Source organism: Prionailurus viverrinus, chromosome B1, assembly GCF_022837055.1.
Source record: "Prionailurus viverrinus isolate Anna chromosome B1, UM_Priviv_1.0, whole genome shotgun sequence".
Classification (NCBI taxonomy): Eukaryota; Metazoa; Chordata; class Mammalia; order Carnivora; family Felidae; genus Prionailurus; species Prionailurus viverrinus.
In genome coordinates this window covers 171,433,936-171,459,765 of record NC_062564.1, presented here as the reverse complement: position 1 = coordinate 171,459,765, position 25,830 = coordinate 171,433,936, and the positions used below count along the sequence as shown (strand labels likewise).

Sequence of the window (25,830 nt, the reverse complement as noted above, 5' to 3'; positions counted from 1 at the left end):
AGTTTGATCCCCCCCCCCATTTGAGTTCAGAGCTTTTCCCAGAATAGGCTAATTTAGACAGATACTTTAGATTTGTTAAGTGAATAATTGAAGGACGGAGTCCCCAGAACCCAGCGATCTAACCGCATCCCTAATACTCCACGCTTGCCGCTGGGAACTTTTCTGCGAGCCCAGCACGCCTTCTCAGCGCCTGTCTTCTCTTCCGCAGGGAGAGGAAGTGACTCTGAATCCGACTTGCCGCATCGGAAGCTGCCGGATGTGAAGAAGGATGACATGTCCGCGAGGCGGACTTCCCACGGTGAGCCGAAATCAGCAGTGCCTTTTAACCAGTACCTCCCGAACAAAAGCAATCAGACGGCCTACGTCCCCGCTCCTCTGCGAAAGAAGAAGGCAGAGCGAGAGGAATACCGGAAGAGCTGGAGTACCGCCACCTCGCCCCTGGGTGGGGACAGGCCCTTCAGGTAAGGCCCGAGCCACGCCGCTCCCATCCTGGCTTGAGCCCTAGCAGTGAGGGAACCACAGCTCCCACGCACAAACGAGCTCAAATGACCCTTTCAGAGCTCTGATGTAAGACTACAAAGGGAGGCGGGCAGGACAGACCTTTCTTTGGAGAGAGATTGCCATGATCGAGTATAAGCTTCGTGAAGGCACCTGGGCCAGTGCCTGGCACACAGTAGGTATTCGACAAATCCTTGTCTGAAGAGCAGATTTTTGAAACCAGTTCTGTTGACAGACGTTGAGTGTGAGTCTGTCATCCATGCCCTTCCGTGGAGACTGCCCACCTCCCACTCTTGTTAAATTAGATGCAGAAAGCCTGGTCTTCGTGCAAAAAAAGGCTTTTTCTTAAATCTAGATACATGGTTGTCTGGATACAAGCTCAAGTAGGTAAGGAATGCGTGGAACGTGTTTCAGAATCACATGTAGAAACTCAACAAACGGGCGGTACATTGAACCACTCATCTCTTCTGAGAAGTAGCGGTGATTTCCCCTACACTCTGCTTATGTTTTTCTCTTTGTTCAGCAAGTATTTATTGAGCATCTAATATATGCCAGGTGCTGCCTTTCAGGCACTGGGGACTCAGTAATCAATAAAATAGAGTCTCTGCCTTCAAGAACCTTATAGTCCAATACAAGAAACCTAGAGTCTAGTCTACTCCTTTGAGGAAGACCATCCCGATCATTGCATGGTTATTTCCCATAATCCACCTGTATTACCCACAATTTCCACTGAGTAAACATTTTATTAAAAGTTTTAATTATTGGATAAAATGTGAATTTTCTCTTTCCGGCAGAAAGGGTGTTTTTTTTTTTTTTTTTGCCTTTCAATACCAGTATTGAAATAACTCTTAATAATGTTGAGATTATGACGCATTGGACTTATTAACAAATTAATGGCGGCAGTTCACTTTCTTCACATCACCAGGACCATGTTGCATGCCGTGACTTTTTTTTTCTTTTTAATGAAAAGTAATGTCAGAATGACCAGGAGAGGACATATGGTCTGCTCCCCAGCCCAGGCTGTTAGTTTGGTAAACCATATTGTCCAACTCACTAGCTATCCTGAGACAATAGAGGAAGAGGGAAGTGAAGTGGGGTCTCCCTGTGAAGAGGACCCAGTCGGCCAAATGGATCCTAGTGGGAAGCCTTCTGATGGTGGTTTAGAGTTACCCACTGGCGGTGGCAAGGAGCAGCCTCCCCACGAGGGGTCTGTGATGACACCAGCTCCCAAGTCGGAAGACAAAGATGCTGTTGAAATGCAAAAGCGCAGGAGGCTAGAGCAAGCTGGAATCAAGGTCATGCCGGCAGCACAGCGCTTTGCCAGGTTAGCTGTGCAGGCCGAAGCCTGGCCTGGCTGGCTCTGTGCATGCCTGGGGTTGGAATCTGTCTGGCTTGGAGTTTCCGTCTTGTTTCCCACTTCCCGCTTTTCCCTTTGCAGCTCTCTTCCCTACGGGAGCAAATAGAAATAGCTGCTAGTCTTCACCTCAGGGCATGCCTCTGCCAAGAACTTGGTTGTTTTCAATAGAGGAGAGGAATGAGCTTCTTGCTGCTTGATGAGACCTTGTCCTAGTCTCGTGGTCAGTCACTTGTGGGGGCAGGATTTACCCAGCAATAACATCTTCTTGTTCAGTTGTTTGCGGCTTGTTAATTTTCACGCTACTCCTAAATGGCTCTTATCTTACTTTACACATCACTGGAAAATGGTTCCTTTGAAATGGGGAGCCATCTCTTTAGAAAGAGTAGTTGGCTTACAAAAATCTACTTCACTTGCTTTGTCCCAAGGGAGTAGTAAGATTTGTGCTTATTTGACTCCCTTTCTGAAGCCTGTTGATTTCAAAAACAAAGAATGGAGTAATTCCTTCTCTTAATCGTAACAAAGGCACCAGTATACAGCCCTGATGACTTCATATTACATGTGTGATGAAAACCTTCAGCAGCCGAAGTCACAGAAAACGATAGTTCTACAGTTTTACGTAGTGTTTTGAGAAGCTGGTTAATTTTTCTCATATAGTAACCACAAAGATCCTAACAAATTACAATGAGACCAAAATCTAGTTGACAAATTAAAATTCATAACAATGTGACAATTGAAATTCCTTTGCCACTTGCTGTTCCATTTAATCAGAAGAGGTAGGTGACATACCCATTTTCAAGAAGAGTAAACTGAGGATCAGTGATAGTAAGTGACTTGCTGGTCTGAGAGCCAGTTACCGTTGATCTGGTGGCCAGACTCAGGTGTTCTGACTACAGTGCCACATCTGCCTCTCATACATTTAACAGAACATTTGCCATGTCTCTGTACAATTCTAATTGTAGTTAGTGCCACGTGGTCTCGTTCTCAAACTGAAAGTTCCAGCATTGACTTACACAAATTTAATCCTAAGAGTAGCTTTGTATTGATAAAAAACCAAGGATATACGTCTTCCCTGTCTGTGGTATCCCACAGATAAGTGTATCTGTCCTAAACATATATGGGCTTCTCGAAAACTCTACCCTAAAATTGTGTTTGCATTACAAGGAGCTCTCTGGGTTTCTGAAATCAGGAAAAGTAATGTCGTAGAATCTTAAAAAACAAAATCAAATCCAGATATCCTATACATTTTGGAACAAAGACCTTGTCAGATACATATTTTTTCAACATTTGAGCATCTATTTATATCAGAGAACAAACTAGATATTGAGAATACAAAAATGAAGAGTATCCCCTTACCATGTATCATTTTCTGACTTCCTGCTTCTGTCTTCAAACCTAGGGCCCAGTGGGAGTAGGAGTATAGGTAAGAGTATGAATTTACAAAAAAAAAAAAAAAATCTTGATATCCTTGACATACATTCCTTCATTTTTATCACACCTGTGATGTCTTTAAGCTAAAATTTACCAAAGATGCCATGATCTTTATTTTTTTCTATTTTATTATCATTGTCAAAAATTACTACTCTGCCTGGTTAAAACAAATCTCACTTTTAAAAATGGATTTTGTCTATAATTACCAATCTAGTTGAATGTTAGGTATATTGGCTACTCGGGTTTCTTCTTCCATAAATTGTCTCATATCCTTTGCCATTTTTTTTTCATTTAAAAGAATTTCAGGTTATTGTGGTAAGAAGACTTAGCATGAGATCTCCCCTCTGAACAAATCTAACTGTACAATATAGTTTTGTTAACTGTAGGCGCAATGTTATACACTAGTATCTCTAGAATTTACTCATCCTGCCTAACTGAAACTTTATGCCCATTGATTAGCGACTCCCCATTTCCCCCTCCCCCAGCCCCTGGCAACCACCATTTGACTCTTTGATACTATGTATTTGATTCTTAGATGTTTCATGTAAGTGGAATCATGCAGTTTTTTTCCTTCTGTGACTAGCTTATTTCGCTTAGCCTAATGTCCTCAAGGTTCATCCATATTCTCATATATTGCAGAATTCTCTCCTTTTTAAAGGCCGAATGATATTCCATTATATGTAAATATCACGTGTTTTTATCCATTCATCCATTAGTGGACATTTGCATTGTTTCCACATCTTGACTATTGTGAATAGTGGGGCAATGAACATGGGAGTGCTGCTATCTCTTCAGGATCCTGATTTCAATTCTTTTGGATAAATAGCCAAAAGTGGGGCCACTGGATCTTGTAGTGGTTCTGTTATTTATTTATTTATTTATTTATTTATTTATTTATTTAGAGAAAGAACATGCATGCAAGTGGGGGAGGGGCAGAGAGAGAGAGGGAGAGAGAGAATCCCAACCGGGCTCTGCACTGTCAGCATGGAGCCCGACTCAGGGCTTAAACTCACAAATCATAAGATAATTACCTGAGCCAAAATCAAGAGTCAGACACTTACCCAACTGAGCCACCCAGGCGCCCCAAGGTAGTTGTATTTTTAATTTTTCAAGGAACCTCTACATCATTTTTAGAGTATCCAAAAGAGCCACAAGAGATGAGTGGGGAGCTACATTGAGCTAACTCAGGACACCCAGGAATCATGGTGATGTAGAGAAAAGAAGAGATTGGGCCACTTCCGTAACTGCGAGGTTTATTTTGTAATGAAATACTGACATCTTTTATGACGGTTCCCATTCTGTGCACAAACCTAGAATCATGGTTAGTTTACAAACGTAAGTCTGATGGATGAATATTACACTTATGTGCTAATTTTTGCTGCCAACCACGTTTCCTGTTACCTGGCTTAATTTTTTACATGTTTTGTCCAAGTTAGCTCTGTTAAGCAAAAATTCACAGGTCCATTAATATGGCCACACCTCGGATCCTCTGACTTAACACCTAAAAGTGGGTTCCGGAAAATTATGCATATTCCCAGAGAATGTCCCCAAAAACAGTGTGACACAGCTACTCCAGACACCCAGAATTCATTTGTTGGCAGACTGTTCAGCTGCTAGCTCTCTCATAAACGTTTTATACATACCACGGCACTAGCCTGGCCTGTCTGTGACTCTGTCACTTACTTATTGCAGCCTTCAGCAGAGTTGAGAGCCATTATAAGTTTATCCACATTTGGAATCCTGCTTTTAATGTGGCAGAAAGTAGCTTAACTGGAATGAAGCACGTATCACGAAGATGAAAAGGCTTCTTGGCATCTGGAAAATAAGAATATAAAATATGTAAATATGCCGATGTCTCTTAAAACATTTAACCTCCGTCTCCTGTCTTTGCCATCAGATGGATTCTGGCCACCACATCTTTGAACCCAGCAAGAGGCCCAATATAAGTCCTGTGGCCCCTTTTGTAGCCTGGAAAGTCTGCATTTGTAGAGATGGGTAATAATATAAAGTCATAGGTGAGGGACGGAGGCACACAGACAAAGAACAAGGCTTTAATTTTGTAGACTGTTTTCTTGTTTTTTTTTCCCCCCAAGTCTTGTCAAACGCCTCCTTGTATTATTTCTAATACAGTATATAAGAAAGAGCAAAAGTGCATGTTATTCCATTTTCACATGAGTTTAGAAGCCTAGAAATCCCAAGCTTCCTGTCAAAACATATATTAGGAGGTATCTTAGCATCGAGGGATAGAGTAGGACTTCTTAATAAATGTGTGGAGTTTAATATTTCTTAGAGTCACCATTGAAGTAAAAAGTATATAGACTATTTTTTCTTCTGTTTTAGTTTATGATTAAGTGAGCTTAATTACCCCCCAAATCTGAGACTCTGCCAAAAATAGCCAAGATTTCTGTTTTTAAGAGGATAAAATAGGAACCAAGATTCACTTCCCCTGAATTAAAATGCCATGGAGATTTGAGTTCTCTTACTTGGTGTTTCCCATTGGAGAAGTAAACTTCTTTTATTTTTTTGGACTGAATTATAGGTTTCACGTGATTGTGCTTCTTTTCTAATTGTTTTCATATGTTTCAGCAGTCAGTCTTTCCTGCTGGTCTGTGGATCTTCTCGACCACATAGTAATTAATTACAGAGGGGGGGAAAAAGGCCTCCAAGGAACAATAGACATTTTCAAAAACTTTAGAGGAAGGGTGGGTGCAGCTGAGTGCCAGACACGTAGTCCTCTACACCCTGCCCCCCAGACACCTGTGTCACTGATTGTTGCTGAACCGATCCTTGGGGATCGGGGACCAGATACACACAGAGCTCGCGTGAGCCTCCGTGACTCTGGATGCGGCAGCACTGTTTGGGCACCGGCTGAGCGGGGAGGTTTCTGGTGTTGCCCCTGGCATTCTCAGGAGACCTAACAGGCACTTCTGGAGAGCCCAGTTTCTTTCAATAGGAGACAAACTGGCTGCCAGTCTGAGCTGGTTGCTTGAGTGTTACCAAGTGAAAAGGGGTGAAAGAGAATGCCAGTTCTTCCTTATTTGAAATCATTATCTCGTTCACTTTGAAATATAGAACTTCGAGAAAACAGCCTTTTCATTCCCCTCACCTGCTTCGTTCGAGCCCATATTCTCTCCTACAGAGATAGCCTTCCTTGTTCCAGAGGAGGCTGGACAGGGTTGCCAGGTTGGAGGCGGGGCTTGGCATTCCTTGCATCGCACTGCACTGTATTCCTTCTCAGCGAAGCGGTGAGCTGTGCCCACAGAGTAGCCCTTCTTCCCAAAGTGACTCATCTATGAATGACTTGGAAAAAATAAAAACGTCAGATCTCCCCCATGAATATCGAGCCAGATAGCCCGAGTCTGCCCCTTAAATTTGCTCTATTTATCTAAATTCAGATGACTGGGGCTGGAAGCCTCAGTATTCTCCTCTGCAAAGTAGGCATGGTAAGTCCTGTCTTACAGGTCTGTCATGTGTATCTGGAATAGACTAGCTGCTCAGAGAGTTATAATTATTGAGAACTGAAGGAGAACATACTGAAACTTTCCAGTAGACTGCCCTTAAGGTCCTTCAAGGGAAAAAGAAAAGCACATTATAAAAGGTTATTTAAAAATTTTAGTGACTAGACACCTATGAACACAATCCTACGTATCTGCCTTATACATATTATTTATTACCACATGACCAGCCTCACTAGTCCAGATTTTGTGTCATTATTTTTTTTCCTCTTTCTCTGAGTCTTCCTTGAAACTCTGAATTTACAGGATTCAAGCACGTAGCAGAAAATCATTCATTATGACCGTTTTTTTTCAAGTGGGCAGGGAGTGGCTTTCAGTGGCCAATGATACAGAAAGCTTTCTTCACCCTCTTTTTTTTTTTTTTAAGTCCACACATCTAAATTGAGATCATTTGAAACAAGTCTTGCCACACTGGGCATTTAGCCTAAAAAGAAACACCCCAGGGAGTTTGAGGCCTGGCTTGGGCTCATGTGATGCTGAGAACACCAGATTCTCCCTGCTCAATTGGCATCACAAATTGGCATGGTCATTTGCATAAATGCGTATGTTTTATTCTATAGAATTCTGCCTGAGTTGGGGGAGATTGTAACCCATGACCACCGCTGCTCAAAAACTGAATAGAGTGCTGCTTTTGGACTTAAGAGGTTCAACTAGGGGCCTGCTCCCCTCTAACTTGGAGTCAGATCAGCTGAAATGAGATAATGAATGTGAAAGTGCTTTGTAAACTGTAAAGTGCTGTGCAAGCATTGTAAGGTATGATTAGTTAGCATTCTGCTACCAGTAATCCCGGAAGAACATAGGGGTCTGTGACCAGCAGTGCAAATCACAACTCCAGTCTAAGCACAGCACACAGGATCCCTTGATTTGGTAACCAAAATACTGCTCTTTCTCCTACTTCATAGTCATGGTAGTGCCTTTTTTTTTTTGTAATATGATGTTCTGCTTTCAGTACTGTTCATGGCCTGGTCCTTTGCGAAACACATGGTACAGTGGTTACAAACAGAACCTCAGAGCCAGACTGCCTGAGTTTAAATTTTAATTTCACCACTGGCACGTTGACGTTGGGCAAATTTCTTAACCTGAAACCTGGTTTCCGCTCTCTTAAAATGAGTGATGCTAATAACACCACGGTTGCAGGGTTAGTATTGGGTTTAAATGAATTAACACTTAGAAGGAATTCTAGCCCATATTGGGTGCTCAATAATTGTTAGCCACTGTCTTTATCATCACCGTTGTGCTATTTATTTATTTATTTATTTATTTATTTATTTATTTGAGAGGTGGGGAGGGGCAGAAGGGGAGAGAGAGACCATTTTAAGCAGGTTCCAGCTCAGTGCAGAGCCTGACATGGGGCTCAATCCCATGACCTTGGGATCATGACCTAAGCCAAAATCAAGAGCTAGATGCTCAACCAACTGAGCCAACCAAGCATCCGTGTTCTTTTTAAATAGTGCATTTTTGGAGAGATTAATTCAATGGCCTATGATTTCCATTGGCTATTCTTTATGGCCATAGTCAACCAACATCAGTTGGTTCTTGCCAGATACATTGGCTAAGGAGGCAGGAAAGCACCATTCAGGGTTGGCCAGGCAGAACACTGAGGGGTTAGGTGTGCACCTCAAAGGCAGGATTTCATATTTTAAGAAATAAATTTATTCAGGGAGCAAAGCACCACCAACCACTTCCAAATTCTGTGTTTTAAATTTTTATTGAGAACAATGTCAGCAGTGAGAAGAAGGAATCTTCTGAACGTGATTGGTGATTAGTGATTTGATTTTCCAAACGTCAGATGGAGTGAGGGCCTACTGTAGTCTTAAGATGATGCCCCTGCAGGAGCAGTATGGGGCCGAGCAGCTAACATGGGCTACCAGATCGACCAGGGAACACAATTTCATTGTTCACTCTACACCTAGTTAGGCTAGTTCAATTCCTTCTTCGTTTCTGAGATGAGTTGTCCTTTGAGGATGAAGAATTTACTTTTAATCCTCTCTTAGAAATTGGATACAAAGTAGGTGAGCTTTCTTTAGATATCAAGATATTTTATGACATGGGAAGAAGAAAATAAATGACAAAAAATGTTTTAACGTTTTATTATTACTTACGATAATAATTACTTAGAAGCAAGGCTGATCTTCTGAGTAGGGGGCGAGGAGTTTGTGTGAATACCAGATGGACACATTTGACCCTACTCCTATCCCACACGCCTCCAACAAAAACTAAAACTAAAACTAAACTAAACTAAGTGAAAAGTCCTGATATTCCACCATTAAATTGCATTCAGGGGTTTAAAACTTGGGGCCTTCAACATCTCTTTGAAAATGGAAATGGTGCAAAGTAGTAATTTTTTAGCCATTTTGGCAAAATGTTTTACGACAATTTACTTGACATTTAGCACACGATGAAGAAAAGCTGAGAGGTGGACAGTCACTGGGGTAGAAGATAGAAGACAGAGCTGCTCACGGGAGGGGTCAGGGCCAAACAAGCACTTATGCCTCGGGTCTATCCTGTGAATGGCCATAAACTATTCCAGATGTTTCAGGTTAGCTCAGCTCTGCAGAAAGACCTTCCTCACACTTTGCAATCTGGCACATATACTAGGTTTGCTGTTCCCCCAGCTGCATACATTAGCTTTCCCCCAGCTCAGTTTCTTGGTGCCTCAAATTTTTGCCCTATCACTCAAAAACAAATTGAGTACCTGTTGGGTGTGTTGCTCATGTGCTAAAGGAAAACAAAACAAAACAAAACAAAACAAAACAAAACAGCTAAAAGCTTTCATTCTTCCCGGTTTTATGAAAAGAGTTTGGAGGGTCGCGCTCAGAGCCATTTAGGGTCCTGCATTGCTGATGCTGATGGGGCCCTGTCAATTACATGAATTTTTAGTCTTGCTAGTAGCTGGCTAAATTCAAGGTTTTAAAACCCACCCTAACTATGCTACAACTCTGGACTAAAATAGTAAACAGATGTCACCTACACTAATGATGTTGAGAAGACCTTTCACTAACAACACAGCTGTGTGTCTGGAGATGGGGATTTAAAAAAAAAAACATTCGGTCTGATCACGTGTAGAGTTCTATTTAATTTTGCTCTGGCAGCCACAAGCAATTAAGTAATGAGAAAGAAGCCGTTCACGACATTATCCTTCGCAAAGAAAACCCTTTCCTGACCCACGAATGTGGCAAAGATCCGCAGTCAGAAGATGAAGTTGTGTGTCGACGGCCTGATCTTGAGAAAGACGATTTTGCTGCAAGGAGAGTGAGGATGAACCAGACAAAGCCACCGGTGCCATTGAACCAGCTCCTCTATGGGCCTTACCGGAAAGGGCCTTACCGAAAAAAAGAGGCAGAGAAGTCAGATAGCAGCAAACAACTCTCAAAGGGAATTTCAGAAAAGAAAAGTCTAGAATATAAAAGGTGTGCACTGTGTGTGTGTGTGTGTGTGTGTGTGTGTGTGTGTGTGAGAGAGAGAGAGAGAGAGAGAGAGAGGGAGGGAGAGAGAGAGAGAAGGGAGTGGGGAGAGAGAGAGAGAGACAGAGCATAATTAAGTGAAGGTGACTTGTGCCATAGCCCCCCATTCCTTTCTTTCCTGCCTCGATGACAAGGAATTGGTAATGGTTGATTTTGAAGTGGAACTCCAAAGATCCAATCTCCCTAAAAGCAGTGGCAGAAAGTAGAATGGCCATGTCCAAACTAGAGCTGAATTTACCAAATAAACTTTGAGTTCCAGTGGACACATCACCACATATGATTGGTGTTATTGGCACAAGCAGACATGTGCCATTGGCTCTCAGTGACAGCCACCTCTCACGGCTGCTCCAGTCCATTAACAGGAAGCTGAAAACACTGTTATTCCTTGTCTGTAGGCTCTTCTCTCTGATTAGCTCCTTTTAGATATTGAAAGGGGGAAAATGAGACTTGCTCTTTCTGCGTCCCAGTGAGATCACTTAGGCATTTAATAATGGAGATTTCTTATTACAAAAAAAAAAAAAAAAAACCTTCTCAAATGTAATATACTTCCATTTGTTCTATTATGGAAATTGTTTTTAAGTGAGTTTTCTTCTCCCAACTTTTCCCCCATCTTCTTAATTCGGGAAAGGAAAATTGTAGCGAAATGGGTTTTGGCTGGTGATTTTCATCCTTGGAGGGATATGATTTTATTTAAGGTGTCACCTTGCTAAATTTCATCCCACAGAGTTGATCATTCTTATATTTTTTCCTTATATCAAAATCAGAGATTTGCATCGTCAAATTGCCATCCCTTGGCCTGTCGTTTAAGAGGTTTGTAAATTCTGTTGAACGAAGAATATAAACATCTTAACTGTGTTTTACACGATTCAAATGGTTCTTTGGACAGAGTCACTGAGCTCAGTGGAGTTGTTAGTGTTGTTGTTGTTACTGTTGCCGCTGCTGTTGTTCTGGGAGGTACCAGATACAAAGTGCATGGAAGATCCTCAGATATAGAACAGGGTTTAGAGCACAGAGGCCCTGGCATGGTTTTTTTTAGGACACATTATAGCTTCAGGAGTCTCTGGCTCTGTGCCGTTCCTGTTGGCATGCCTTGTAACAAACCATTCTAGGAGGGCCTTGTGGGAGGGATCAGTTGTTGCACATGAAAAAAGGACTTCTAGACAACGGGCTGGCACCAAGGCACATTGATGGTGATCAGCAACTTGAGTTAGGAAAAGGAATAGCTTTTGTATCTCCCTTTTTTCCTTTCTCCTGCATGCAATTTTAATTGCTGGTATTTCCAGCCTCATTTGTCTGTTGTCACCTGACTCTGTGTTTGGGGACACAGCTCTGAGTCTGGGATGGCCCATGACCTCTTGTGAGAGCATCAAAGAACGGATGAAAGAAGATAAGGCCCCTCGTGGCTCTCGGCTCTGCCCTTCCTTCATTCCCTTTCCCAAACTAAAAGTAAACATCCTACTGGCAGAGGCTTTGCAAATACACCGTGTCATCCAGGTAACAAGAGAATACCTCACAGTTTTCTCGCTTGGATGATATATTTTTTAAAAAAATAAATAGTCCTATTTATGTAGGTTTTTGAGATTTTCTATCTCAAGAGGCGTATTTAATTGGAAATTGATCTTTAATGCCATAGAATGTTAATGCACGGGGATGTCACAGCTTCTTCGATGTAGATTACAGCATTGTCGGCATTAGCCACCTGACATCCACTTCTTAGAAGAACAATTGAAAATATCAGTGTTAACATCAATAAAGATGACTTATTAACACAAGAGACAAATGGGTATTGGCTCTGTAGGTCCAGATAAATGGGATACACTGTTTATTCTTCAGGTTTACATCACCCAAATCCAACCGGTGCTATCGGGGACCAGAGGCTGAGTTTGAACATAAAAACTTTCTGTTCTGAATTGACTTCAATGTACTTTCTGGCAGTTGTGTGTTTACGGTTGAGATGTTTAACATGTGAATGACGTTCCAGCTATCTCCGAACTAATCCTAGCATTTGGATCATGCAGAGCTCGTTACTAACATTTTACTGGTGCTGTAAAAGACATTCCAAAAGGGCTCAGGGATTCAATCAGAAAACTTGAATTCATTATAGTAACTTGAATAGTGTGGGAATTGGGCATCATTACTCTCAAACCGAAATCTCATTACCATTCTTAATAGTCTTTCAGCAAGCCCTGGCTTCCCTTCCTAAACTAAACTTGAGACTGTCATCGGGTGGAAAAACTTCATCTCATTAGAGTGTCAGGAGGGCAGCATAGGCAAAGGGAATCAAGACTCCAATTGATTCCATATTTTTTGAGAAAGGGAAAGTTGCTTCCATCATTTCCTTCTGTCCTTAGCCTCTGAAGTTCCTTGCTTGACATTGCTCTTTGTCTGCTCCCCTTCCTTGAACCTGATTTTTCCAATGATATGGGGGTCCGGATAAAATTGACAGAAACCAGGGCCAAATAGAAGAAGCGAAGTCAATGGTGACCTGTGTTACTCGGACTCAGGAGAGCGAACCTGCAGAAGAAGGAGTGAGGAAGGTGCCAGATCTTTACAAGGATGACCTGGCTCAGCGGAGAATTCAGGGCCACCTTGCCCCTCACCGAGAGGCTCCAAGATTTGTCACAGTCTCCAATATAACAGAGGCTGACTTGGAGACGTGGGAGAGACTGAAAGTGTCAGGAAAGACAAGGTGTGTCATTTTTTCCCCTGGTTTTCCCCTGGCAGTAGTATTATTGAACTTTGAAGGAATCAAATGCTTATCCTTCTATCATTTTATATTCTCAGGGCTAGAAAAACAAAAGCTCTCAAAACACAGTATATTCTGCGTGAGTTGAAAGTTACTAATACTAAAATTTACGAGCCACTGGATGGAAAACATCCTCTTTAATCGAACCAGCTACTGTGAATGGTTATATGGATAGGCTTGTTTACTGTAAGCAATTTAGACTTGAGTTTTAGCTAATTTTAGTTATTTCATTGTACCTAAGATTTTCTTTTTAAAAAAATTTTAAAAATATTTTATTTATTTTTGAGAGAGAGGGAGACAGAGCGCGAGTGGGGAGGGGCAGAGAGAGAGGGAGACACAGAATCTGAAGCAGGCTCCAGGCTCTGAGCTGTCAGCACAGAGCCTGACATGGGGCTTAAACTCACGAACTGCGAGATCATGACCTCAGCCGAAGTCAGATGCTTAACCGACTGAGCCACCCAGGCGCCCCCATCGTACCTCTGATTTTCTCATGCCATCATTTATGATGTTGGAAGTGGTATTTTGAAAGCCATAGAAGCTTCAAGCACTATTACCTAGGCAAGACAATGACCATTTCTTCATTTGATTGATTAATGGAAAATCAATTCTGCTGTAGCCATAGAAGTGTTTTTCATACATCTAGTATTTAAGAAAAAGAGCTCTTTACTCATTTGTACTTGCCTTAGAAATCTTTGGAACTCATTTCTGGTTCTGACTAGGGATGGAGATGTTGAGCACATCTGTGCCCCTGAGCCTTCACCAGAAATTAAAGCAGAAACTGCCATTCGTGATGACTTTGCCAGCCGCAGAGCAAGGGCCTATGAGAAAGCTTCCAGCCCCAGGCAAAAGTTTGTGCACTTTGGACCCGTGACAGAGATAGATCAGCAGAAGTGGAAGCGACTCAGCATCGGCAAGGCTGGGCCTAGGGAGGATGTAGAAGAAGTCATGGGTCACGGCAGCAAGATTGAAATGAACTCTGTCACCCCCGCCTCAGCGGCCACGTCCAGTTTACAAAAAGACCGAACGCTTAATCCGCAAAATGACTGCAGGTATTTCTCGCCATACATGTGCAAGATCTGCATGGGAATCACTGCTGCTTTTAAAGAGCCTGCTGAAGCACATTAAAGAAGCCTCCGGAGATCACGTAGTTTTAACAGGCTCTTTTGCTGGTTGGCAGAGAAGTAACGTTAGCCGGTCGCCCTAGGGAGGCGCATGTATGTGAACGTTAATGGCAGGCGTCCATTTTGATTCTGTTGTCACCAGAATCACTGCCTGGGAATGCCAGTAATCTTGGCGAATGACCCTTTTTCCCTGGGCTGCATTAAGCACTATTTTATTAGTTGGAAATATTGAATGAACTAGATGGAATGTTTTAATGATATCCCTAGTGTTTCTTCTAAAGATCTATGGATAAAAATCAGGTTTATCTAAAACCTCCCTGTTTCTTATCCCATGGAAGGAGGAAAAAATAGTTATTAATATCGTTAAGTCCAAATCTGGACAAAGAAGGAGACAAAAAGAAAGTAAAGGTCTCTTCCCTCCGCTACTTAAAAAAAAAAAAAAAAAACTATAATAAATCGTGAATGGAAAAAGACTTCTCTCTTGGGGTTCCTATGAGTGAAGAATTTCCTTGGCTGAATCACCATCCACATTTGTGAGGGATCACCTGGGTAAAGCCCTCATAGGCCCACCACCAGTTCTCATCCTCACTGGAGGCCTTCCAGCTTTGAATTACCAAGCCCTCTTTTGGGGGTTCAAGTTCAGGGGGCTGGTCTCCCTTCCAGGAAGCAGGTATAGCGGGTTTTTAGGAGTCTGGATTCTCTTGGGAACCTCCATTCCACCTGCATGGTGGGAGCAAAGTAAGGCTATCCGTGGCAGCAGGAAATGCTCAAGATACCTTCCTCATGTCTTGGCCTTGCAATCCAAAGGAAACAGTGAATGGTCCATGACATACAGAGGGGTATCTTTGGTCCAGTAGTATAGCCAACACCATGGAGGATAGCAGACTATCCTAGATATACATAACCTATATATCCTAGATATATATATCCTAGATATATCCTAGATATACATAACCCTAGTAGACCAGAAATACGTAGTTGGTGTTTCAGAGGCTGATAGGGACCTGGGGTGGAGGAGGTGGGGATGAGACATTAGTAAGAAATGCATTGTTGAGTCCTTGACTACTGAGGGACCCATCGTCCAGGGTCATGCCAGCCTTTTTTTGACCTGTCCCAGGCCCTCGCTGGGGTTCACATTCCATTATCTCCATCTGAGTATGTCATCCTTACTAACCAGCTTCCGGAATGAGAGCAATGAACTCTCTTAATTTCTCAGTCTCAACAACTTTCATTGTGTCCTTTCTTAATTCTTTTTCCTCTTCTCTCTTGCCGCCACTGTTACTTGATTATCAACAGAATAGTGGATTCTGGTGTAGATGACCATTGCAAAAGGGTCTCGCGGCTGGCTCCTGTGCTGGAGACCCAGGAGGAGCATGCCTGCAGTTTGGGCGAGTGCCCAAAAACAGAGGAAGGTGAGGAGGACTTTCTCTCCCTTCCCAGGAGGTGAAGGATGACAGGTGGGGGTCAAGGCCTCTGGTGTGAATTCTTCCCTAGCAGTAAAGCCGTCCTCTCTGGCTTTAGTTACATGCAAACAGCTGCCGCAGGATGGCAAAGAGGAGAAAGAAGGAGCCACTCAAAGGGATTCTGAGACGCTGCCAAGGGCTGAAAGATCAGAGGAGAGCGGCCAGCCACTGTGAGCGCTTGCCTGCATTCCAGGGTGTGCTGCCTCTGCTGTGTGTGGCTGTTGTGTTCTCAGAAAACAGCTTAGAGCCACAGTATGCACTTGATGACTGATGTGGCGTGGAGTTAAGTCTCTTGAAAGAATGCACCCATCCCAGGGTCAGAGTCCTGCTTTCAGTGCCCTCTCCGGGTAGAGACTTGAGCCTTTGCATGTGGTTGGGTGCTGGCCAAATTTCATTCTCAGGGATTGTGAAAATCGGAAAGGGAAACCCATTCCTGTGTAAGTACCAGTTGCATGATGGAGGTCCACGGTATTAATACTCAGTTGCTATGTGTGCTGCTGCCTCCATGGACATTGGCTTCTTCTGTTTTGGGTTAATGCCAGTGAGGAATGCTACTGAAAACATCTTTAGCAATAAGTGGCCTTTGACTGGCTGGCCTGAATGTTGCCCTAGTTCTTGTCCCCCAGCCGCTGAATGCAAGGCTTCAGGGACAGAAGAGAGCTCGGAGAAGATGACAGCTCCTGCCTGGAGTGGCAGGGGACTGAAAGGCCAAGGAAAGTTGTATGATTCACAAAAAGATGACATGATGGTCAGGAGAACCGGGACATCTCTTAGACGCACTGGATCCAACGCAAACCAGTTCCTCCCAGTTCCATTTGCAAAGCAACAGGATGTGGAGGAATCTGCCAAAGGTCCGCCAATGAAAGATAAGAGGTCAGAAGACTATCCTGAGCCTTTGTGATTTGTTTCTCTAGTCTGAGCCTTCATGGATGCTTTGAGTATGTTATTAACACATTATGGTACTTACCCACTATTGCTTGCAGAAATGGCCCAGGCTGCCAAGACTTTTTTTTTTCTTCCTTTTTTTGCATATAAGCAGGTATGGAAAAAATATCCAGTCGCAAGTTTTCCTGTTCAACATTTTTTCTGACTCTCATCTCGTGGGCAACCTAAATGGGTAACTCTTTTATTTCTTATTAGTGCATGTAGGAGCCCTCAGGTAAACGAATTGACCTTCTTTCTGACCTACTTAATTTCATTTTGATTCCTGGGGGGGGTCTTCAGGTCCAAAGAAGATGTGTACCACTTAGCAGTTTATAATTTAATTTAATTTCAACATTAGCAAACACTCAGTGCTTTCTAGAGGTAAGATTTCTTCTATTCCATGCATGACTTGATTTAAAAGGAAGAGTAAAGAAATAATCTGGGGTTTATTGTTAAAGGCCTATTTGTTGAAGCCTCTGTTGCTATTTAGTAAGAGTGATACCTTTTTGTTAAAAGTGTGGTCTGCCAGACCTGTGTAGGGTAAAGGAGTGAGGAGTGTTTTGCATAATTATATGATCCACTATAGGGACGCCTGGATGGCTCCGTTAAGTGTCCGACTTGGTTTTGACTCAGGTCATGATCTCACGGTTTCATGAGTTTGAGCCCTGCATTGAGCTCTGTGCTGGCAGCATGGAGCTTGCTTGGGATTCTCTCTCTCTGCCCCTCCCCTACTTGCATTGTCTCTGTCTCTCTCAAGCAAACATATAAACTTAAAAAAAAAAAAAAAGATCCACTATAAACAGGAAGTGATGGAGTTCTGCTTCACGAAGGACCTTGAAGGGAGCGCGGCAGAAGGTAGGATGGGGAGCAGGGAAAACCTCAAGTAACATCCACATTTTTAAGTTAATATCCTAGCTATCTTTATAACCTGGATCTAACCTCTGCTTTACATTCCTCTGAATCATACTAGTACTAGAGTAGAGCCTTCTTGAAACATTGGTTTCAGGAAGCAAGGGTAATACTCGTAATATTTGTGGCCCTGTCAAAGTGTGTCTGTTCCCTCCAGCTTGCCTTCTGGCAATTCACAGGTAGGGTGACGTCGAAGGAAGCGAGGGCGTGGATCACACGCAGATCCCGGTTGGTCAAGGCCAGTCAGGGCTGGTTAGTGACGGAGGGACTGACTGGGCTGCCCGGTCCACCACACTCACTCACTTTCCAGACGCCCTGACACAGTGCAGCCGGGGATTATGGGCGCTGCTGTAAAGCCAGTTAGAGCGAAAGGGAGGAAGGATGCAAAGCCCATGGCCGCCTACTAGACACTTTCCAGGTGTTTTCCCATTGATTTAGTCCTCACACAGCCTTTGGGAGGAAGAATTTTCATCTGTATCTTGCAGTTAGGAAACCGAGGTCCACATCCGCACAGTTGTAAGTACAGTTCCAACATTCAAACCCAGCTCTGCCTGAGCTGAGCGGAAAGCCAGTGCCCTTCCTTCCCCCACCGCCCAGCGCATGGAGGAAGCTGTGGAAGCCTGATGAATTGCCTGTCACTTTTATCTGCCCCCCTATTTGTGATTCAGAGAAAGTCCTCTTTCTATTCAAACGAGAATGAATGGCTAGTTTGAGCAGAAGGAGATATGGTCAGATTAACTGTGTGACACAGTTGTGTGACTGAGTAAGCATTCGCTTTGGGAACTCATGTTTCTTTTCCACAAGTATTTATCGAGTAATCACTATGTGTAAAACACTGGTCTGGGTGCTAGGGGATAATTTTAAATGGGCAGGAAACCCGTTCTTCCCTCGCACTTCAAATGAAGCATATGCCGGTTCACAATAAGGAAGTTTATAACTAGCCAATTATTGATCCTGAAATGCTTTGTTAGTGCTGAAAGTTACATGCATGCAATCAATAGATGCATAGAATATTCTCTTTATCTTTCTGAATATCCCTACCCTCACAATTAAAGTTTATTCGTTGCCTTTTTCTTTCTTTCTTTTTTTCTTTTTTCTTTTTGGTGGGATGCTTATACCAACTGATTTGTCTGGCCAATTTTGTACCTATTGACTCACCTACTTTGCATTTAAAAAAAAAAAGGAAAACCTCTTTATTAGTGATTTTTTAACTTACCTGTACTTTTCGGTTTCCCATAGGACAACTGAGAAAGCCATTTGCAGCCCAAGCTTAATTATCTTTTCCTTAACTGCAAAGGCAGTTCTGCTTAAATTGATGCCCTCTTAAAACTAATAAGTTAGTCTGAGAGGAAATTCCTTAAACCCATAAGTATAGAGTAAAGGGCTAAATGAACATTATCTTTAGGAACTGCACTATTCTTTTCAGTTTCCAGAGTATTCAATAAATAGTTGTCGAAGTCCTGGTCTGGTCACCATCAGGGAACCCAAAAAGAAAAATCCCTGCCCTCATGGAGCTTACATTTTAGTGTAAATCTACATTTGTTGACAGAGATTTCCATGAAATGCTGTTAAATATTTTGTGTAGAAGCAGTTTAAATTCAAATATATCCTACAAGTGGGGCGCCTGGGTGGCATCATCGATTGAGTGTCCAACTCTTGATTTCGGCTCAGGTCATGATCCCAAGGCCATGGGATTGAGCCCCATGTTGGGTTCCATGCTCAGCATGGAACCTGCTTGGGATTCTCTCCTTCTGCCCTTCTCCATTGTTCGTGTGCACCCTCTCTCTCTCTCTCTCTCTCAAAAAAAGAGAAAAATAAAAAATGGGACGCCTGGGTGGCTCAGTTGGTTAAGCATCCAACTTTAGCGCGAGTCATGATCTCATAGCTTGTGAGTTTGGGCCCCACATCATCAGGCTTTCTGGTCGTAATGTACAGCTGGCTTGGGATCCTCAGTTCCTCTTTCTCTCTGCCCCTCCCCCCACACCTCCTCAAAACTAAAGATTTTTTTTTAATTTTTTTTAACGTTTTATTTATTTTTGAGACAGAGAGAGACAGAGCATGAATGGGGGAGGGTCAGAGAGAGGGAGACACAGAATCCGAAACAGGCTCCAGGCTCTGAGCCGTCAGCCCAGAGCCCGACGCGGGGCTCGAACTCACGGACCGCAAGATCACGACCTGAGCCGAAGTCGGCCACTTAACCGACTGAGCCACCCAGGCGCCCCTAAAGATATTTTTAAAAAAGAAAATATATCCTACATACAGCATACATATAGCTGAATCTCATCAACAAAATGTGTTAAAGAAGCCAAACTCAAAAGGATACATACTATATGGGTCCATTTATACAGCAGAAAACACTTGATACTAATCTCTGGGTATATATGGTTTGTGTAGATTCACTAAGGAATGTGTGTATGATAGGTGCACTTTCTGCAGCATATATTATACTTCAATAAAACATTAAGAGAAATCTTCAGATAGAAACACAAAAACACATGCTAACTATTAATTGATTGTTTCTAAGTTAACTAGGCATAACTTCTCTGCTCTCTTCCATAGATAATTTAGAAAACACTGTATTTGCATAAGCCTGTTCCAACAGGCCTATTAATTAACTGGGAAGCATAGATCCAGTCTTCAGAATGAACACCGCTTATGCACTCTCTCATTATGGAGGAATCCACTGGTCATCTGTTTCAATGTAGTAGTATTTTTAGAAACTTGACGGTATTAGGTTAAACTTTAGCTCCTTCTGAAACTATCCCCTGGAGAAACAGAAAATGAGCCTTACTACCAGAAGAGAAATATCCACAAACCTTTTGGCCATTTTAACAGAAACTTTGGGTTTTGCACTGGTTTCGTTGCCTTCACTGTAAATGAAAACAATTGTTAATGAATGCAGACTGTTCTAGAATGGTAAGAGCATATAAGAGAGAAGGATGTGTGCGTGCACCCATGAATTCCAGGGTGTTTTCCCTAAGATTATAGGAAGAGATCTTTAGAAATTTTCCCCCATAAACTGTTATGAAACTGAACATGAGACTAGATAATTTTTGCTAAAAACCCCAAAATTTAATTTGCTGGAAACTGAAAGCAGGACATTGTTTTCTTTACCCAAATAATTCTTTGTCCACCATCAGAGTGCAGAAATGCTTTTGGGGCATAGGTAAGAACCTTCTCTTAAAATCTCCCTTTGCTGAGGAGATAGTCATTTGTGGAAGCCGCTTTTTAAAAATGTGCTTTAAAATATGCCCATAACGTCCTCATATCTTTTTTCTAATTTAACCTTTTTCCTTGCTTTAGCAAACACATTAAAATCGAAAGTGTCTATATTGTAGAAGGTACAACTGTGTAGACCTAAATAATCAGAAGAATATAGAAGATTAAAAAAAAAACATTGGTTTTTCAAGTTATGGAATATTATCCAAGCCTGGTTTTGATTAAGGCTGCCAGTTTTCTAGGAATTGTGGTTTTTGTCAAATGCATGCGGAAGGCACTGATTGGGGTTCTGGTTGGAGTTCTGGTTTGCTTTCAGAAAAGTGCAGAAACACTCTTTGATGTCATTTGTGCAAATGCATTAACACATCAGGGAAAGGGTCAGTAAGCGTGTGCTTCTATGTTGGGTGTCCATTACAGCCGTTACTGCAGAACATAAAGGCATGAAGAGCTTAACTGTTTGTGAACAACCATAATACAGGTTTTGTTTTGTTTCTTTTTAAACCGCCTTCTCTAAACATTGTGGGTTGCACCTAAGCCTTTCTGTGTTTGTATTGAACAGCTTCTTTTTTGTGGGTAGCATGGGGATTATTTTCATTTCTCCTCTGTGTTTTAATACACAGTTTGCATTCTTTAGAAATGCCAAGACTTTTCTTTCCTTTTCTGTAGCTCATGAATATTGCTAATTGTATAATGACACTTCTCTTCCAGTGTGATCAGCAAAAAAGGTTTGGCGTGCCAATATTTCACCAGTAGTGTTTGTTTCCAGCTTGGTTACAGTGTTTACCTTCTGTCATGCCCATCCTCTAATTGTGTATTTGGTCTTGTAGATACGGTCCGAGAACTCCTGTGTCTGATGACGCAGAGTAAGTTGTCTTGTGTTTATAGGAATACATTAATTATTAGCTTAAACTGCATGCTTCTGGTACTCACTACTAATTGAAACGCCATTGATGCAACAGTGAACTGAACAGCTAACTGACTCATGCAGCCTCAGAAAAGCACTTGAACTTGGAATGCAGAACATATGTTCTGTGCAGGACAGATGAATGAAGGAGTAACAAGCATGATTCTAATATGCAGCTGCTGCTTAAACTTAACATTTGCTTTTCCTAGACGTGGCACGGTGAGGTTTTTCTTCTTACGGTTTGGATGTTGGTAGCCCTTCTGAACCACAGAATTATTCTGCGTTTTACATTTAATTCTTGATATGTTAGGACTTGGAGTTAACAATGGAGCAGTAATTCTTATAACCATATTTTTCTGAACAAAGAAAACAAATCCTAAGCCACTAATTATAGATTCAGAAGCCCAAGTTCCTCCCAGGTTGGAGTAATATAAACTGTGGGGTGCTCCCAACCAGGCCGTCGGGGTTATATTCCAGTTCTGTGGCATAGCAAGGGGTCAACATGTCAAACACGACGTGGGCTTCCTCTCCCTGCCCCTTAGTGCCGGTCCTCTCAGAGATTCATTCCCCACCTCCGCCTCACGTCCAAATTTGAGAAGAAGCCAACACTCTCCCGCTTGTGACCGCATTTACTCCATTTCAAAAATGGATTTCCCATCTGCAGAGCATTCTGAAATAGATATCTAAGGCAAAAGTTTTCTTTGTAGAATGCTAGCTTTCTCAGATTTGAGTAATTTGTGTTTTAAGAATCACAACATCAGTGGCCTGCTGAGACTGATGTCTCCTCTGTGAGAAGCATTCTGTGCCCTCACGGGAGTCTGAGCCATCGGAGAAGCAAACGCTGGCCTAAGACATTTAAGTCTTGGCCTTAAAGACTTAAGTGGCCTCGGGCGCCTGGGTGGCTCAGTCGGTTAAGCGACCGACTTCAGCCAGGTCACGATCTCGCGGTCCGTGAGTTCGAGCCCCATGTCGGGCTCTGGGCTGATGGCTCAGAGCCTGGAGCCTGTTTCCGATTCTGTGTCTCCCTCTCTCTCTCTGCCCCTCCCCCGTTCATGCTCTGTCTCTCTCTGTCCCAAAAATAAGTAAACGTTGAAAAAAAAAAATTAAAAAAAAAATTTAAAAAAAGACTTAAGTGGCCTTAAGTCTTGGCCTTTAAGTCACCAAGTGAGGAGTCTAAATAAGAATGTAAAACACAAAAACCATTGCCACCAACAATAATGAGATTGGGCCAAAAAACTACTGTTTTGAGTACCTGTTCCATGTCTGTGTTCAACACATCAGCTTGGTTTGTACTCCCAGCACTAAGCGGTCTGACTCCGGTGCCAGGATATGATCCCAACGTGCGCTCTACGATTGCTCTGCGGCTGATGTGCAGAACAGTCATGTCTCAAAACCAAGTTCAGCCTGAGCCTGACTGATTGCACGGAGTTAAGTAGTCTATAAAATTGAGCCCTGGTTATTACTTTTAAAATCTGCAGTGGCAATATGTAACATTCACTGAAAGGTGGATTACATCAGATTGATAGGTAGAACACTACTTTGATATGGTTAGCAAAAACATTTTGAGGGAATGGATTTATTCTTCATCAATGCAAAGCCATCATGCACTTTACCTAAGACGGATCTCTGGGAAATCCCAAAAGGTGGAAGAAAGGAAGGTACGTTAAAGAGGTTTGAATCTTGCCCGTACCTGAATGTGAAACCTCACCGACAGGGAAAGTTAATGATCTTTAAAAGGGGTGGAGGTGGGGACTCCCTTCTCCGCTCTAAATCTACAAAAAGCAGCCTCCTGGAGTAAGAAGCATAAAAACTTCTTTTCCAGAGGTCTTATCTAGGAGTATACAAAGTGCTGAATTTCCTTCTTGGAAGTAGACACAACTTAACATGAAACCATGCGGGGAGCCAAATGCAAAGTTTATATTGGGAGTTTCGTTTTTAAATAGAAATTAATATATGTTTAGTTTATTCCCCAACTATCTCCCTCCTTCAACATCTTTAAGGGCAATTATTGGCACAGGCTCTATTTATTCGGAATTGACACATTCTTAAAATACAGCCCAATCAAAAAAAGATGTGCCCTTTAAGGAAAATGCAGGTCAGGGGCAGACCTACCACACAGGCAAACAGAGATTTCCGCCTCCTGGCAAGCCAAGAATGTTTCCATAGATGTAGTTTCACCTTCTTGCCCTTTTTTTCATTTGCACACTGCTCCTCTCCCAAGGCTCTCCCCACCAACAGAGCGAGTGTACCGTGAGAGCCATGGACTATTTTATTCCTAATTCGCTCACCGTAGACCTGGCCCAGAAACCATTTTCCAGGCTCCCCTTGAGGTGATTTAATCCTGGTCCTCAAAAATGCCAACCTACCACCAGGAGAGACTTTGGGGCTCTGTAGCCAGGGACCCTTGTCCCAACAACACAAGGCTGAGAAGCACTGCTCGAGTGCAAGTCACATTAATATGAATATTCTAGAACCTGGGCTCCTCCAGGATCCCCTACCCTGTCCCTAGACATACACTTCTTCATTTTGGAGGCTGAGTCCAACCTCTGAGCTAAGGAACATTTTCTGAATGGTGACTCAGGCCATTTTCTGTCTAGTATTATCAATTTTCAAGTTGCTTAGTTCCTTTTTTTGAAATAGCATAGAGATATTGCTCAGAGTTCAGTTATTTTATTTTATTTTATTTTGGCCAGTTTGCTGGTATTTCTTTTAAAATAAATAAATAAATAAATAAACAAACAAACAAACAAACCCCTCTGGGGGGAAATAGTGCTTCCTGGTATATGAGAGGGCAACCAAGGGTTTCTCTTTTTTCACTAACCAGCTTTTGGCCGCATTGGGGCTGAGATAATTAGAACTTCATGGTGGGAGCAGAGATAGGAATCCTGGACAGAAAGAGGCAATTCTTAAGGCCTTTTGCTCCCATTCTCTTCCAAGTGACATAACCAAATCCCAAATATTAGAGAAGACTGCCTTTTTTTCCTGAGGTTCTAGAAGAAGACCTGGCTCTATGGCTACCCAGTGTGGCCTAAACCCAAATTCTGCCCTTTAGAAATGGTAGATAGCGAAGTTGAAAAGGGGGCCTCCTTTCTAACCCACAGTCTGCCAACGACTTCGATTAAAAGAGAGCCCCGCTTAGAGAGGTTTTTATCTTCCACAGTCTTCATGAAGACTGTAAATTGCCTTTAAAGATGAACTGACTAAATTGGATCTATTTAAGGTTAAGGGTTTTTTGGTTTTGTTTTTTTTTTTTTTTTAACTGAGAGGAGAAATGGGATGATTTTCAGTCTCTTTCTACAAAGCCTCCTTAAGTGAATTTTCATCCCTGGAGTTTAAAAAAAGTGAGGTTAGGCTTTTCAGCCTACCTCTGCAAATTCCTAAATCTTTCTTAAACAACATTGATAAGTAGTGTAAAATGGATGATAAGTCACAGCCCCTTCCCCCTTTGAGGACTGCAGTTTAGCTTTTTGGGAGACATGGCTGCCATAGTCCGCACCACCCTCTGAGTATGTAGAGGCATCTTCACACGGTGGTTTGTCATATTTGTGCTAATAGATGGTGAAAGTCCTATGCAGTCAGAGTATTAGAATACTTGTGGGGAAGACAGATCCCAAGTACAATCTTCAGTTTTAGCTCTCTTAGGTCAGATTTAAATTGTCCAACATCTAGAGAGAGGGAAGAGGCACCCAACAGATCCATGCAGATTCATTTTGAATGTGGGCAGCCATTGCCTTGAGGATACGTCTTCCCCTTCCAGAGAGCTGTCTGCCAAGGAATCCACTGGCAGCCAGTGTTGCCGATGCTGTTCATTGTCCGGCTGTGGGGATAACTATTTTGGACATCACTGATGATGTGTAGAATTAACTGGTGTCTAAGTGCATGGCTTTTCTTTTTCTTTGTGTTAAGCTGGCTTCGAAAATGGACTATCATAGTCTTCTGTTCTTAGAGTTGAACAGTGAACCTCCATTTCTTGATTTTGGACTGTTGTGACTCACTCGGCCCCAGAGCTCATTTCTTTGAGAGGAAAAAAAAAAAAAAAGGAAGGTTTTGCTTTGGGTTTTATTTCTGTTTTCACCTTGCTGCTTCAGCTTCTGCTGTAACAAAGGTCTATGTAAGCACCATAGAAAAGGCCCTATGGTCTTGTCCAACATTTAATAACCTCCTATAGGACATATCAATTATACGTACAGCCTAAGGGTTGAAAAAATTGCCTTCCCTATCCTTTTTCTTTTAAAAGAGTAAATTCAGTAGTATCCTGACAAAAATAAGGTAAAATGCTTGT

At 42.4% G+C, this 25,830-nt stretch overlaps 1 protein-coding gene across 16 annotated transcripts in view; it reads left to right on the top strand.

The window, feature by feature from the left end:
* The window catches only part of LIMCH1 (LIM and calponin homology domains 1), a 332,785-nt gene that overhangs the window by 244,576 nt on the left and 62,379 nt on the right, over positions 1 to 25,830 (top strand). For 10 of the 16 annotated variants that reach the window (XM_047856920.1, XM_047856918.1, XM_047856917.1 and 7 more), the window contains 2 exons: positions 209 to 461; positions 21,472 to 21,507. In XM_047856920.1, the coding sequence (XP_047712876.1) occupies positions 209 to 461; positions 21,472 to 21,507 (289 nt within the window). Of the gene's footprint in view, positions 1 to 208; positions 462 to 1,555; positions 1,823 to 9,890; positions 10,209 to 12,708; positions 12,952 to 13,727; positions 14,058 to 15,425; positions 15,542 to 15,650; positions 15,763 to 16,204; positions 16,466 to 21,471; positions 21,508 to 25,830 lie in introns of all 16 variants that reach the window. The other 6 variants (XM_047856919.1, XM_047856914.1, XM_047856915.1 and 3 more) reach the window with 2 other exon arrangements.